The sequence below is a fragment of the Jatropha curcas genome, chromosome 11, assembly GCF_041381405.1.
Source record: "Jatropha curcas cultivar XTBG-Jc1 chromosome 11, XTBG_Jcur_1.0, whole genome shotgun sequence".
In the NCBI taxonomy this organism is placed as follows: Eukaryota; Viridiplantae; Streptophyta; class Magnoliopsida; order Malpighiales; family Euphorbiaceae; genus Jatropha; species Jatropha curcas.
Window position 1 is genome coordinate 24,578,751 of NC_143161.1, and position 16,910 is coordinate 24,595,660.

At 34.0% G+C, this 16,910-nt stretch overlaps 1 protein-coding gene across 1 annotated transcript; it reads left to right on the forward strand.

The window, feature by feature from the left end:
- Positions 1-278: 278 nt before the first annotated feature.
- On the forward strand, positions 279-8,636 carry LOC105641187 (Transcription factor jumonji (jmj) family protein / zinc finger (C5HC2 type) family protein). The gene is made up of 11 exons (XM_012225675.4): positions 279-857; positions 2,083-2,467; positions 3,396-3,552; positions 3,632-3,851; positions 4,884-4,937; positions 5,019-5,098; positions 5,211-5,488; positions 5,600-5,995; positions 6,110-6,516; positions 6,669-6,953; positions 7,809-8,636. Exons 1-11 carry the CDS (start codon positions 855-857, stop codon positions 8,166-8,168), a joined length of 2,625 nt encoding a protein of 874 aa, XP_012081065.1. The 5' UTR covers positions 279-854; the 3' UTR covers positions 8,169-8,636.
- The last annotated feature ends 8,274 nt before the right edge of the window (positions 8,637-16,910 follow it).

A 16,910-nucleotide genomic window follows, 5' to 3' on the forward strand; every position in this document is an offset into this window, starting at 1 on the left:
AAAAAAGAGATAGGTTAAAAATTTATGAGACTAAGAGTATAAATTAATTAGTGCTATCTTTGATACTAATAAAATAGAATTCAGATTCTCAAAAAAAAAAAAAAAAAAAAAAAGAATTGAGAAAATAGCAAACAAGAACTTGGCACGTTGACATTCGGTGGTCATAAATCCAGTTATATGGGGTCAAAATGGTCAAGTCCTCAAAACGGAAAGCTTCCAAAAGCAGCGAAACGCGAGCAAAGGGAACCCAAAAAAACGCGTTTTGGCCGGCAGGCGTTTGGTTGAACCACCTAACAACCACCGCTTTCCTTCACAATTCTTCGTTTCTTCTCTCTCTCCCCATTTATTTCATGAAATAAAAAAATACTATTATTAAAAAATTGCATTAAAGCAAACTATTTTGCGCTATAAAACTATAAATTATCCTCTTTTAGCTCTTTTCCGGTTTTCTAAGCCATTCCTTTTCCTTTCTCTCTCCTCTACTGTTCCTATCTCTCTTCCTCCCTCTTCCCTCCACCGGTAAACCTCCTCACCTCGCCGGTAAACCGCTATTCTCTCCGGCGAAACTGCCTCCGTTTCTCACCGGAAAACAGCTTATTTTATTGACATGAGATTCCGTGATTTGTTTTAATTCCATTCCTCTGTGTCTGTTGGAAAACGATTCGGATCTCTGATTTGACGCGGTTCGTTCGTGTTTTGCGAGTTTTGGGAGAATGTGGGCTATTTGGTTCTCCGTTATGAATTTTTGATGGAGAAAATCATGATCTAGGGTTTGTATTTTGGATTTCTGGACTCAGTTTGTAGCTAAAACTTCACGAAAAACGGAGGCAAATAGAGCGCGACTACGGAATGAAATGGTAGGCGTACATATTATTGTAATTTTTGAAAAGAGTTATAAATTTGAGTATATTGTAATGATATTTTTTGAAAAATTTGTTAAGGCGTTTTATCAGTCAGATCTTAAAGCATTGTTCTGATATGCAACGGTCTCTTCAGTTTTTGGATAATTTTTGCCTTGAGTTCTTTTGTTTCTATTTTTAGAAAGTCATTTTGATTTCTAGTTATTTGATTCGTTGAAATCCTTCATCTGTTTCGTTTTCTGTTATACAAATGCTTCTGAGACAAGTTGATGTTATTCGCTTATATAGGGATATTTTTGCAAAATGAATTTTACAAAACTGAAAATTGATTTCTGTTTTATTTTTTGTTTTTAAGCTTGGGGTTTGATTGTGATCAGCAAATAAATTGCATGGGCCAAATGGTCCAATTATTATTACTATTTTCCAATTTTATTTTATTAACTTTCCGTAATAAGATTTTACGCTGTTATTTGTTGAATTCCTCCGGGTAAGATTAAGAATAATTTTCCATAGTTGATATGGTCATATATGGAGTTGGATCAATTTGTGCATTTTTAGGTTAAAATTTAATGATTTGTCGAGCCATTGACTCGCAATTCAAGATGGGTCCAGTAAACACTCATTTCTGGCTTTAATTGTGGTGTTAAGTGATTAATTGATTTGGTCATGTTGGGTTGACTCAATAGAAAGGTTTTTCCTGCGGCTAAATATTTAATTTACGCAGCAGCCAAAAGCTCATATATTGTCAGAGGTTGAGTTTTTGCATGAGGAAGGATATGTGTAGGACCTCATGTTATGGAGTAATATAGGAAATTAAAAGTGAAATTCCTCTAATTTTTCACCCGGCATTCGCATGACACGAAGGAGTTTTATGTGGCCATGGTTAGCCTGACCGGTGAAATCATTAGTTTTGATCAATGCTTTATTGTACATAATGTTTTATACGTTACAGCATAGTGTTTTCTCTTCCTCTTTCGTAATCCTCTGCCGGAAACTTAGTAGGACTATGTTATAGTCTGAGCTAATTTAGAATGTACTTGTAACTGCTAATTGATGTGAAGTGACCTTTGGTTGGTATGAGTTGAATTTTATTTTGTTTATGTAGATCAACTGGCTTGTCTCCATCTTTGTTGTCTTCGTTTTTGGGTGTCTGGATGTCGGTTCTGCTTTATTTCTATTTTGAAGTTATTAGGTTTCATCATATTGCTTTCCATTTTGACAGGTGGAAGGGAGGGTCTGTTTGTCCAAACAGGCTAGAAATGGGTTAGAATTTCTGAAGCGTAAAAGGCTTCAGCGAATGAAATCAGACACTGCTACTGAGACTGTAAGTGTCACCAGCATGATGAGTAGAAGTGGAGGAGATGCTTTAAGGGTTTCAGCATCGTGCGGTGTTAGGTTACACGGTAATGTGGAATCTTTTGCTCCATCAAACAGTGCTTCAAGCGGGACAGCTGCCTTTCCAAAGCGGAAGGTTGATAAATTTGACACAAGTGATCTAGAATGGACAGAGAAAATCCCAGTATGCCCTGTATACCATCCAACAAAGGAGGAGTTTGAGGATCCTTTGGTGTATTTACAGAAAATAGCTCCTGAAGCTTCAAAATATGGTAATGAATATTTGCTGAATAATCTCTTTCAATGTTTGCATACTGAGAAACACTTGCAAATTGGATGGTTAGAATCAATCTTGTCTTGTTAAATTGTATAGCAAACTGATTTTGAAATAAGCTTTCAAAAACATATGGACTTTTTACTGATTTTGCAGTGTGGTTCCATAAATCCACTAAATCTTGCAGTTTTTTGTTACAAATCTCAGAACACTTTTATTCTGGTCTTTAGTTAGCATATCTACTGTCAATAAAATGCTTTGGACCGTAATTTATGTCTGAGATTTGTTTTGTTCTAAATCTTCTTCAGATGTGTCTAATAGGAACTCATCCATAGTTTTTCCCTTGTTCCACAATGGGAGATGGCCCCAGCAACTAAAAATACTTGAATTTGCAAGACTTAAGTGTCAAAGTATGGAAGCTACCATTGTTAAATTTTTACTTGCAACCATGATAATCTGGTTTTGTTTCTTACTTTTTCTCAGTAATCAGTGCAAAAACTAACTCCTTTTATTGTCTTAGTGGAGTGCCTTCAACTGGTAATATAAAATTATTAAAATTTTGGAATGTTTAGTGCTCTTTTTTATATTTCCCCAAGGATCCATTCAGTGTTGCACTGTTTTACTCTCTCACTTCAGCGGCATTTCAAATGACATCTGTTGTGCCAGATTTTGGCCTATTGTTATAGATGATTTGAGAATCAGATGTCAAGCACCGTGTTTTGGTTGCCACACCCGTCACAGGCCATTACAGCCATTACACTGCATGCAGTCTTTTTATTCTGCAAGCCAATTTTTTAAAAAGTTTTATAGTAGTTCCAGATACAACTGTTAGCCTTTGGCTGCAATACCTTGAAACAGCCCAGGTGCAATTTAAATCTCTGTACATCAGTCCAATTTTGACCTGACTTTTCTTTCTTCTTGTGCAGGTATATGCAAGATTGTTTCCCCTTTAAGTGCTTCTGTTCCTGCTGGGGTTGTACTCATGAGGGAGAAAGCAGGATTCAAGTTCACAACTAGAGTGCAACCTCTTCGTCTTGCAGAGTGGGATACTGATGATAGAGTTACCTTTTTTATGAGTGGAAGGTGAGTTTTCTTACTTCAAAGCAAATATAATTTTTGATGGCGTTCTATATGGGCTTAAAACATGAGTATACCTTTTCAGAAATTACACCTTTCGTGATTTCGAGAAATTGGCGAACAAGGTTTATGCTCGCAGGTACTGTAGTACCAGTTGTCTTCCTGCAACATACTTGGAAAAAGAATTTTGGCATGAAATTGCTTGTGGAAAGACAGAAACAGTTGAATATGCATGTGATGTTGACGGTAGTGCCTTTTCATCATCTCCCACTGATCTGCTTGGAAATAGCAAATGGAATTTAAAGGTGCTATTTTACCCTTTTTTGTTATTTTACCCTTTCTGATGAAGTGTCAACTACTTGATTTTACCTCAACATTGTAAAATGCTGTACGACAAGTGGTTTCACCTCAGTATTGTAACTAGTTGTAGTTTTCATTGCTATATTGTTGTATGTATTTATTGACTTGGAGGATGATGACCTTGTGACCATCCAAATGCAAAATACACATCAAAGTACAATGAAACGTTAACAACAACCCAACATCAAAAGTTTTGGGACTATATCCCTTTGGAATGAGGGGTGGTTTCGTACACCCTCAAAACTCTAGCCTTCAGCAGATATGAGTGAGGCTTCCTGGCAATTTTGGATTGTTTCGGGGGATCTGGTCCTGTGGATATGGGATTCATATGCTTAAGCAATGGGATATGTATTCCTTCTTTTTCTTTTTGTTTTGATAATTGGCAATTTATTGTGTTGATTAGAGAATAATGTATTGTATGTAGAGTGGAGAAATTTTTAGAATAATGTATCGCATGTATGTAGAGTGGAGAAATTTTTAGAATAATGTATCGCATGTATGTAGAGTGGAGAAATTCTTTCTGGCACTGAGGACCTGTAGGTTTTGTGGCTATTCCTTTAATCACTTGCCCCCTTGATTTAGATGTCAAAGATTTACCCTCTTAATATAAATTTCTGGCTTCGCCCCTGCTTGCTTAAGGTGGGAAAATAACTGGGTAATAGGCTTTCGTTAGAGATACTTTTTCTTTCAGAGGAAAGTTGATAATGTCAGTAAACAAGTATGACGTTTTCCTGTGTGGTAATATCCCATTTTGATTCTTATCATTTGATCAACTGTTTCTTCTTTTATCTCTCTCCCTCTCTATCAGAGTTGTTATTTTATTTTTTGATTTCTGTGAATAAAATAGTTGGTTTTGGGTAAATGTTGAAACAATTCTTCAAAAACACTTTCCTACAATTAGCATATTAGAGATTCTTTAATTTAATACTGCATCATGCCTAGCAATTGTTATATCTCATCTCTGTTTGTGTTTTCAGAATGTTTCACGGCTGCCCAAGTCCATTTTACGTCTTCTGGAAACAGCTATTCCGGTAACTAGACTATAAATATCTATTTAAATATTTGTCTTTATGCTTTCTGTCACTTCTTGACTTACATTTTGTACATTTCAGGGAGTAACAGATCCCATGCTTTACATTGGAATGTTATTTAGCATGTTTGCTTGGCATGTGGAAGACCATTATTTATATAGGTACGTCTTGTACATACTTTTAGGGCATTGAACAGTATCCTTTTATTTCATTTACATTGTAAATTTTATTTATAAGCTTCTAATTATTATCTTTTCCTTAATGTTCTGGCAGTATTAATTACCATCACTGTGGGGCATCAAAAACTTGGTACGGAATTCCTGGCCATGCAGCTTTAGAATTTGAAAAGGTGGTTAGGGAACATGTTTACAGCCATGATATTCTATCAACTGAGGGGGAGGATGGAGCTTTTGATGTACTTTTGGGGAAAACCACATTGTTTCCTCCAAATATATTGTTGGAACATGGTGTCCCTGTCTTCAAGGCTGTGCAAAAGCCTGGGGAGTTTGTTATCACCTTTCCTAGAGCTTATCACGCTGGATTTAGCCATGGTAATATATCAAAATTTTTTTGAATCTCTAGTTGCTTTTTTTTAATCTCTAGTTGCTAAGGAAGAACATTAGGCATTATGTAATCATATTTTACCTATTGTAAATCTTTAGGTTTTAATTGTGGTGAAGCTGTAAATTTTGCAATTGGAGATTGGTTTCCAATGGGAGCTATTGCTAGTCGGCGTTATGCCATTCTGAACAGGATGCCTCTTCTTCCCCATGAAGAACTTTTGTGCAAAGAAGCAATGAATCTCCATTCGAGCCTGGAAATTGAAGATTCAGATTATTCCTCTGCTGATTTGGTTTCTCATCGCTGTATTAAGGTTTCTTTTGTCAAACTGATGCGTTTCCAGCATTATGCTCGATGGTCTCTTATGAAATCAGGGGCATGCACTAGCCTTTTGCGAAATACCCAAGGAACTATTCTATGCAGCTTGTGCAAACGGGACTGCTATTTAGCTTTCCTTAATTGCAATTGTGACTTGCATGCCGTGTGCCTTCGTCATGGTATGTTTGCTATGTATTTGCTGATGTGTTTGTCTCTATGTACTATATCATTGTTTTTCTGTCTGTTGATATCGGCTTCTCAATAACTTATGTTGATCCTTATCACCTATCCAGATTTTAAGTCACTTGACTTTCCATGTGGAAGAAATCATACCTTATTTTTGAGGGAGGATATTTCAGCAATGGAAGCTGCGGCCAAGAGGTTTGAGAAGGAAGATGGAATACGGGAGGAGATTCAACAGCATGCAAGAAGTGGGGATGATTTGTATTCCTATCCATTATCAAATAAGTTTCTGGGTGTTTTAGAGGATGGATACTCTCCTTATTGTGAAATAAACTTTCGTTTTAACCTCAAGGCTTCTGCAACAATTCAGGATGGGTCACAAGCCCCTAGTCAGTCTAAATTCATACATGGCATTGAAAATTTTAGACCTGAAGTCTCAGAAACATCTGTTTCTTGTTCTGCATCTGCTCTCTATTCTTCTGGTGAGGTGATTCAAAGCTCTTCAGCAGCCAACAGTGTAAGTTTTGGCTTCTTAATTTCTTTCCCTAAAGTAGCTGTCAATTCATCCTTTTTTCATTTCTTATACCAACCAGTCTCAAACAATGAGAAGAGTGGTCTTTTTAATGTTTTGATTAATGAGTTTTTTTTTTGGTTTATTCATATCTTTAGAAGGTAAGCAGGTGCGCTGACTTTAACATAGGGAATCTTGATTGTAAAAAGTTATTTGAAGAAGTATCACAAAACGTGCATGAGTCCTCTCTATCCTCTTTTTCTCACGATGAATGCCGGAGTACCCAGCATGGTGTTCGTTATGGATCAGAGGCTAGACCTAGTGTAGATAATCATAGTGATGATTCTGATTTGGAGATATTTAGGGTTAAGCGACGCTCTTCTCTCAAAGTGGAAAAAAGAGTTGTGACTGATAATGGGTCTTCGAAGAATTGCGAATACCAGGTATACGATTGTCCTTTTGCCATTTTATATATGCATTGTCTTTTATTAGTGGGAAATGGGAATTTATTCACTGTTCGGACGGCCAGCATCGTCCTCCTTTTATTTGATGTGCAATTATGTGTTTCAGTTTCCTTATCAACATCAATTTTTGTCTATTTGACACTAATTCTTGGAATTCTGCATCGAGTTGTAGACATGTGAGACTCTAATGTGAAAAATGAGGTAAAAATTGTAAGGAAAATTTACCACAGGAAGCAGAAGCATAGGGGGAAAAAATAAAGGTGAGAAAAAAAAAAAGTCTACTGGTCCTTATGGGTCATGGGGCACGAAACTTGAGTTTATGCTGGAGCTGAGATGATCTTTCTAGAAGAATATAACACGTATTTAAAGAATTGGGATTTTGGTGTATTCTTTTTCTATTGAGTGTGCAGTGGTCTCTTGAATTTGTTTGTTTCCAAAACTGGACCATTTTTTTTTGGGTTAGATATTTCTCAATAGAAAGTTATTTATGTGTGAAAATGGGATGGGGGAAGCCTTGTGCTGTTCTCCAAGGAGATGAGACAGAATAGGTTTATTTGTCTTGGCATCAGAAGATGTTGTGAATACTTGTCTCTTTCTGCTGTAAGCTATTAGATGTTATCGAATATTTTTATTATATTTACTGTGCTTTACCTCCTTTTCTTCTCGTAATCTGCTATATTATGATTTTGTCTGTGAAACAAATGCTGGACGTGCTTGTCATCTCTTGCTCTTGGCTTTTCATGTCATGTTTTTGTTGTTCTCATACATGCTGCTTCAATTTTCATTTTTCTTTTTTTGAATTTTATACCTACTCATATTTGTTCGATGAAACAGGGGCTGAAACGATTGAAAAAACTTCAATTTGAAGGAAGAATTGCCCAAACGATGTCATCAGAATACAGCCAAACTGATGATGAATCGAATCACAATTATACACCGACTGTGCATTGTAAGGAGACTCCAGAGAATGGATCAAGGGACAGGTTTGCCAGGGGAAGTGGCATTCCCATCTCTATTAAGTTCAAGAAGTGGGTCAATGATGAAGCAATGAGCAGACAGCCAGAACACCACAGAGTAGACAGGTTCCACCATGAGTTGGGAAAGACCATGAGGGAACCGCCCCCGATAGAGATTGGGCCAAAGCGTCTTAAAGTCAGAGGCCCGTTTTTAGGGCGGGAGAGCAGGTTAGGTTGACTTTTGGATTCACACGACTGATGAGGAAACTGGTTGGCCTGCCTCTGGAGCATGATCTAGAGCCTGGCTTTGCTAACTTTATTTTCTCTAATGGGGTTCTAACAACACGGAAATTCCAAAAGATTAATTGTGGGAGCAGCGGAAAAATTAACCAACTTTAGGAAATTTTTATTCTTTTGTGCAGGCCTCGAATTGGGGCGCTTTGCACCAATGGTGATTCTTGTGGGTTCTCAGGCCGGGATCTTTTTCCGTCCTTGGCTGGAGAACCTCCCTGCAAGCTGAAAGTAGAATATGGTTAGTAACTCTGTAAATTTGTTTCTATCAGTGAAATTAATTCTTGAGGAAAGGTGGGTATTCCCACTGTAACTCCATTTGAGGTCATTCTGCTGCTTCCTCTTAGGTTCTTTATTCTTTTTGTAGCAATGGACTACTTGAATAAATGCAGAGAAATGCCTTTTTTCTCTTTCATATCTATTGAAATTCTGAATTTTTTTCATCATATGCTTGTGGAAAGAATGTTGAATTACACAGATAATATTGTAGTATCTGAATTTGTTTCATCATATCCAAGAATTGAATGCACCCCTAGGGAGGTAGAATTGTTACTTATATTTCTAGACAAGCATGGACTATTGTCGTCATGAGTGTACTTGTTAACCCATTAAAGACAAGGATTGTTATTATTATTATTATTATTATTATTTATTTATTTATTTTTTTGCGTGTAAGAAGAAAAAAATCATGAAAAGATGTAATTTTTCCTCGAACATGATTTTTGGCACGAGACTGTGTTGACATCGGCCTATTGGGCCCAAAGGACAACAATCACACTAGGCTTATCTAAGTCACCCAAGGCAGGCCTTTGGGCCCAGTCTACCTGACTACAAATTCACCCAATAAAAACGTATATTTTGAGAAAATTACACTTTGTGCATACTTGCTCCCCAAGGCATTCTAGAATCTACTTGCTCAGTAAGCAGAAATCCTAGTACACATAGGAGGGAGTTTTTATTGTCAAGGCATGACAAAATGAATATAACAAACTTTTTATTGAAATCAAAAGCATTTCTTACTTGCTCTCTCTCCCTCTCTTTCTCTTTTTCTCTTTTTTCCCACCTTTGCCTATTGCGTTTTCTATATTTTCGAATTGACGCTCCACGTCCTATATGACTATGCAGTCCCAAACGCATATTATTTGGTAGAAACTAAGTCTAAGAACCCCTCCCATTTTTGATCGAACAGTATCTTTTGGCATGCCTATTGGGAACATATGGATAGACTTACCGGAACCGGCGGTTCCGGTTCCAGAAAAGCTGGAACCGGAACCGAATCAAAATGGTCCGGTTCCGGTTCCGGTTCCGATCCGATTACAAAACCGACGGTTCCGATTGGTTTTCCGGCGAATCGCATAATTTTAAATTTTAAATTTTGAATACCGGTTTAAAAAAAAAATTATGTGAACATAAAAAATTAAAAAATACAGTTAAAAAATTTTAAAATATGAAGACCGGTTAAAAAAAAAATTATTTGAACATAAAAAATTAAAAAATACACCTAAAAAATTTTAAATTTTGAAGATCGGTTTAAAAAATAATTATTTGAACATAAAAAATTAAAAAATACACCTAAAAAATTAAAAAATACTTCAATTAAATTTATTTTTTTAAAGACTTGAATTGTTGAGTGTTGAACATAATGATTTTTTTTAAAAAAAAATTTGAACTGAATTTTTTTTTTTTTTAAGTTTGAACATAATTTTTTTCAAAAAAAAGGGCTTGAACTTAATTTTTTTTTTGTTTAAAAAAAAAAATTAAGTTGCCTACGTATCCTCTTGGGGTTTAGAGGAATCAAAGCCCACATAGTTCTTACTTACCTTATATCAATTTCACCCCTTTTACCTTAATCGCTATTTGCACCACCGGTTGATGTTCCCGTTGAAGACCCATCGTATAAATCAAATAAATCTTCATTTTCTTTTGGATTTTCTTGGGCTCTTAGTTCGGCTTTGGTCCAATCATCCACGCACGCTTGTGCTTCTAATGAATCGGGTGTCATACGAGATCGTGTTTCATCAAGTATGTTACCTCCTTGACTAAAAGCTTGTTCAACCGCAACAGTGGAGACCGGAGCTGCTAAAATTTGTTTTGCAAGTAAAGAAAGAATTGGAAAAGTATTTGCGTGACGACTCCACCAATCTAAAATTGGAAAATCTGCATCTGCATAATTATCACCAAACTCAAAAGAAGTTATTAGATAATTGTCAAATTCAGAAATAGAACTGGATTCCCTTGTTCTTTTTTGTCTTTGCAATAAAACTTGTTGAGCAACATCAACACCACTTACCCTTTGTGTTGAAAATTGTGGAATATTAGATTGAGAAGAAGTAGAAATAGAAGTAGATGAACTAGAAACTTGAACAAATTCATTATATAATTGCATAATATTTTGTTTAACTTCATGCACTAGTACATTTATATTAACATTATCTTCTACATCAAGATTTAATATGTCATAATAAATAGTCAAATAATCACATAAAACATCCATTCTACATCTAGGATCAAATACAATAGCAACAAGATAAACATGCGGTATATTTTTAAAATAAGATAACCATTTTTTTTTAATTGAAAAAAAATACAATCTTTTAATAAATCATCATTTTGAAATTCTTGGAGTGCAGTAATAATATTAATACACATAGGTAAAAATAAATTAGATGTGAGATAATAAATCCCACTAAATTTATAGGTAGCATCATTAAAAATTTTTAAAATATCTAAAATTTTTGCACAAATCTCCCAATTTTGTGGATATAAATTAATATCCTCAATATTATTAGTAACAAAAAAACATAATAATTCTTTATAAGAAAAAGACTCGTTTAGTAATTCATATGTTGAATTCCAACGAGTTGGGACATCCCTTGGAAAACGTTTTGGTCTTTTATTATTTTCTTTACAAAATTTAGCCCAACTTTTCATCACTTGGGGATGTGTCCATAAATATGAAATAGCTTTTTTAATTGGAGAAATAAAAGAATCAAGAATTTTCAAACCATCTTGTACACATAAATTTAAAACATGACATGCACATCTTATATGAAAAAATTTACCATCAATATTTGGTTCACAAATTTTTTTAAGTTCAATAATTGATCTAGTATTTGCAGAAGCATTATCAAATGAAATTGAAAAATTTTTTTTTGTCAACCTATATTCATCTAAAATTGAAACAATAACTCTATAAATATTATTTGCAGTATGTTTATCATCAAAAACACGAAAACCAATAATTCTTTTTTGAATTTTCCAATCATCATCAATCCACTGACATGTAATACCCATATAAGAATGCATTTGCCAATGATCACTCCAAACATCACAACAAATTGAAACACGAATTTTCAATTGAGAAAATAAAAGCTCTAACTCTTTTTTCCTTTGTTATATAAAGAAATAATAGTTCGTTTTACAGTATTTCTTGGTACTCTTTTAGCAGAAGGATTTAAAGCTTTTTGACAATAATTATTAAAACCTACTTTTTCACCAAAACTAAAAGATAAATGTTCCATAGAAATCATTTTTGCTAATTCTTCTTTTTGTATTTTTTCAGAATATTTAAATAAAGAAAGGTTAGAAGCGTACCCGGAAACTTGTTGTTGAGACCGATCAACTCCTATTTTTGTTGGATGTTTTGCCTCCAAATGCTTCCAAAATGATCCATAGCCGCCCGCTTGTTTAAATTTATAAGATTTTCCACAATAATTGCAAATTACATCGTACATTTTCGCACCTTTGAATTTTTTTGTGAAATGAATGGAAAATATGTCGGAATTTTTTCTTGCTCTTGTAACAATTTTTGCTCGTTGCTCTTGCTCTTGCTCTTCATCTTCTTCAAATTGCTCATTAAATTCGGATTCTTGAGTTGGAATATCCAAATTTTCATTTGGAAAACCTTCAAAATTAAATTGGTCGGGAATCATATCATAGATGTCGTTTGTAGGGATAGATGATTCTCCAATTTTTCCCTTGCCCTTACTCGAATTTGAGTTTCCTCCACTTGCCATTATATGATAATAAAATATAATTTGGAAAATTGAATAAAAAAAATTAGAGAGAATAATTACTTAATAAGAGAGATTGTAGAGTAGAGAAGAATAAATGAATAATATAGAGTAGAGTGTAGAATATTGTAGAGAGAGTAAGTAGAGAGTGTAGTATATTGTAGAGAGTAAGTAGAGAGAGTTGAGATTTTTTTGTAATGAATTTGTAAATAAAATAAGGTATTTATAATAAATCCAAAAATTCATTTTTCCAAAAATACCCTTAAAACTAGCCGTTATATAGCCGTTTATGGCTGTTGGGAGGGGTAATTAAGACATTTCACAACAATTTAAAAAAAAAAAAAACTGCAAAAATCTGACAGTTACAACGGCTAGAACCGCCGGTTCGAACCGGTTCGAACCGGCGGTTCTAACCGGACGGAGAACCGGCGGTTCCAGTCCGGTTCCAACCGGTTCTCTGGAACCGCTGATTCTGGTTCCTCATTTGCTGGAACCGAAACCGAACCGAATTTTTCCGGTTTCAGTTCCGGTTCGTCCCGGTTCCGGTTCTCACCGGTTCCGGTTACGGTTCTGGGTCGGTTCGAACCGACGATTCCGGTTCCCGGAACCGTAATATGGCCATGACTACATATGGACTTTGTGAAGATATCAAGTAGTACCCATGCCACCTAAATCATGAACAGTTGTAAGTGAATAAATTATGACCCTTGGATCAAATTGATCTGATTTAATCTTAGCCCTTTGATTTAATAACTTCGAGACGAAGTTGTTGAAAAGTCAACAAAAATCACATTGCAAACATGCTATGCCAACAATATTTTTCTACCATATTTGCTTCTCACATGGAAATTACACTATGAGCTTTATTTAAGCGTATTACACTAGAGCTCATAGAAACCATATTACACTAAAGCCTTGACTTGGTTTAAGCATAATTTGCACTAAAGCTTGAAGATTGGGCCATAGTTCAAAAAGGAATTCCAAGGAAAAGCTAGAGGTAAGTTTTCATATTCTATGAGTTCTGGTTTTTGATTCCTTAAATTGAGTTGGGGGTTTAGTTCTAACATGCATTTCTTGAGTTTTATTATGAGTTTTTGAGTTGTTTATGCATTTTCTTCATTTAGAACCTGAAGAGGCTCTAAGGTTGGATAAAGACAAAGAGAAGGTTTGATTATTGGAGTTTAAGTTCTTGGAACTTAATATTAGAAGTTAGTGATCAAATCCTCCTTTTCTTTCTTCAATTTCTTGGTTTTGAATTTCTAGGGTTTTTACCCTTTTGGTTATGCTACTTGATTTTGGCTTCTTTAAAAGTTTGAATTATTGATTAACGAATGAATGGTATGAAATTGAATGAAGAAAATCTTGATTTGGTTTAAGAACTATGCTTAGCCGAACCTACCTTTGCATGACTTGGAGAATTGGTGACTTTTTCTTGGACAAATTTCCTCTTTTGATACCTTTAATTGACATGAAAATGGATATTAATACTAAATAATAAGTGTCTTTAATTGGAAGGAGTTTTGGACTTGAGATTAAAATTTTGTATAGTGAAAAATTGAACAACTTGAACATACATCTTCTTAACTTAATGAGCACTTTCTAAAATGTGAAGATCAATGGAATTAAAGTATAGTTTTGGACAAAACTAAGGAAAATGGAGTTTTCCAAAGTGAATTTTAGCATGAGTTTAAGTATAATTGAAATGCTTATACAAAAATGCTTAAATATATAGTTGATGATTATGCATATTCATGTTACAGAAGTTAGGCTTATATAGGGTAATACTTTGGTTAATCGATATTAAATATAATTTATGCTATATATATATGAACTTGATGAATAAACTTGGAAATTCAAGCACCATGTTTTTAATTTCGTTCATTGATGTTATGAATATCTATTAATCTATGTTTAATGAGAATTGAGTGAATGCAATTTGGATTTTATGTGTGTTGCTTGGGATTTGTATACCAACCAAGTCTATAGCTTAGCACACTGAGTTTTCTCATACGAAGGAATTAAGGCCGTCTTTGGAGAAGTTTGTGATCTACTCCGAAATTAGAGTTACTCTTCATAATTTGATTAGAATATTCATTATTTTTATTTGAATATAAGCAAAATTATATTTGACATGTACAAGTAATTATGAGTCTATAAAAGAGATTTAATATGGTTTCTGATCTTTATTTATATGGAGGATATCTAATAGGTTATGCATGACTACTAATTATTATTATGATAAATGGATTGATTATAAATGTTGGGGTATGGAATCAGAAGGATGAAGTTGATTGATGATTGTAGTGATGAGAAGATGATATTGGAAATTTTAGAAATGTTTCTCAAACATGTGTTAAAAGTGGAATGTTAAGATTTTAAGAAAAATTCTTGCAGTACTTACGTAGGTTTTTAAGTTAGAACTGTGCATGTCTAGGATAATAATGACATTATTAAAGTTCTTAATTATTAGTTATACACTTAGTGCTTCTAGCATAGTGTGTGACATGTCTTGCTTGATCTACACATAAATCCGGTGGTTTATCCATAGTTCGAGTAAGAGATGTTATATTTAATGGTACCAGAGCATAAGTTTAGACAATTTTAGGTTTTAATTGAAAAGAGGATATGGATAAGTATATATATTTGCCAAAAGAGTCAAGAATAGGATGTAACTCTGAAGCAGATCTCCTCTGATTTTCGTTGGACATAGAATGTCAACAAATGTGTTAGATCATGATATAGAAGTGACCTACTCATTTGGGCATTTTCATAGTGAGTAGAGTATATAAAGGTTGCCCATTGTTAATTATTGGTTATGTTCTTTCGATAGCCTGTAGCATAGATGTTAAAGGCGCTAAGCACACTAAGGCGCAAAGGAGTTTTGAAGCCTAAGTGCAAGGCCTAAGGCGTAAGGTAAAGGCGCTCACGTCAGTGAGGCTAGATGCAAAAATTAACCAAAAAAAAAAATTGAAAAATATAAATAATTATAAAATTGAACAAAATGAATATTAATATTGGAAAACATATGAAATCTTAAATCTCGCAAAATGCAATATCTAACTATAATTAAAAGTAAATAAATGCATAACATGTTCTTAGTTCTTACTTCCTACCTGTACTACAATACTATTTCATATTAACTAATTAACATTAAACTAATAATGTTAAAAAGAACCATCTACATATGTTTAAGTAATTATAAAATTACTCAAAACTCATCAATCGTCAATCGTCATGATTTGAAAAAAGATATTCTTCATTATCCTCTTGATTCAAATCTTCATATTCCTCATCATCCTCACTCCTAATATCATTAAATTTATCTTCTTGCAATTCATCCTCAAAATAAACATCTTCGTCCTCATCCACAAGTGTTAGAGGAGTGCTAGGTTTAAACTTAGAAGAAGTAGCTTTTTATTTTTCTTTTGATAAATGGCTAGGTATGGATATAATATTCTTCCCTCTCATTGATCTAGTAAAATGGTCACTGTCTCTAACTCAAGCAACTCTACCAATCACACCCGATATCAAAGTATCATCTTCTTCCTCTCCATCTTCATTCATTCTACCCATCAACCATTCATTACTATCATCAATGTCAATTAAAGAGATGGCATCACATGTGAATCATATCGACGTTTCACTGCTCGACTATACTCCACAAATACCAAATAATTCAAGCGTTTTTGAGCTAGATGATTTCTTTTCTTTGAATGAATCTACAATGCATTGTAAGTAATTTTAATAAACATTATGATCAATGTATTTTTCAAAGAATTTCATAATCATGATTAAACTACTAAAATGTGTTAATTTATTCGTCACTTACTAACTTACATGTCCAAATTTGCTCTAATTACATTCACAACCCGATGCACTACAAGTGAGACTCAATACTTTAATAACAAATTTGGCCAAATTAGGTGTTGAAGATCCATTACATTTTCACTATTTAGCTGTTTATTAATTATTGATCCAAAAGTAATTGTTTAAAATGAATACCTAGCAATAGTAGTAATTATTGAAGAGTAAAGGCGTAAAGAAATTTACCTGGTGATTTTATCTTCTTATGCCGAATAACCATCTCCATTGCAAACAACCTTTCGACATTGTGATACAAGGAAAGTTGTTTATTAATCTTGTCTTGTTCTTCATGGCTTGAAATCAACCTCTAATTATAGTATAGGAAAAAGGCTCACTTTGCCCCTTGAACTTGGATTAAAAATTTAAAATATCCATTTTAAAACTTTTTGGCCAAAAAAATCCATTACTTATAAAAAGAGTCCAAAATAGTCCATTTATGTGCCTAGAAAAGAAGGTGGAGCACACACAATCAAGATATAAAACAAATCAAATTATTTTTTTGAAGAGAGATAAAGTCTCCACTTTGCTATGCATATTTATGCAGATTTGGCTTTGCTGACAATAACGTGGAAAATAACACCATGAGTATACAAGTTTACCGGTTAACTTGAATCAAGAAGACTAAAGAAAAGTAACATTGTTTTATATAACAAAAGCACAAATAATTATTAAACAATAAAAGAAAAAAAAAATAAAAGAAAAATCAAGCTCACCTTGGAATCTAGGTCAAGGTCATCAATTTGGATGCCATTGTCATATTCCTACACAACAATTAAATTTGACCCATATAAAACATCATTTGGGATAGGTAG

Excerpts from the sequence above, each read along its gene's own strand:
- LOC105641187 (XM_012225675.4), top strand. Across the intron at positions 3,553-3,631 it reads ACCTTTTTTATGAGTGGAAG|AAATTACACCTTTCGTGATT; the intron begins GTGAGTTTTCTT and ends ATACCTTTTCAG. Across the intron at positions 5,489-5,599 it reads TCACGCTGGATTTAGCCATG|GTTTTAATTGTGGTGAAGCT; the intron begins GTAATATATCAA and ends GTAAATCTTTAG.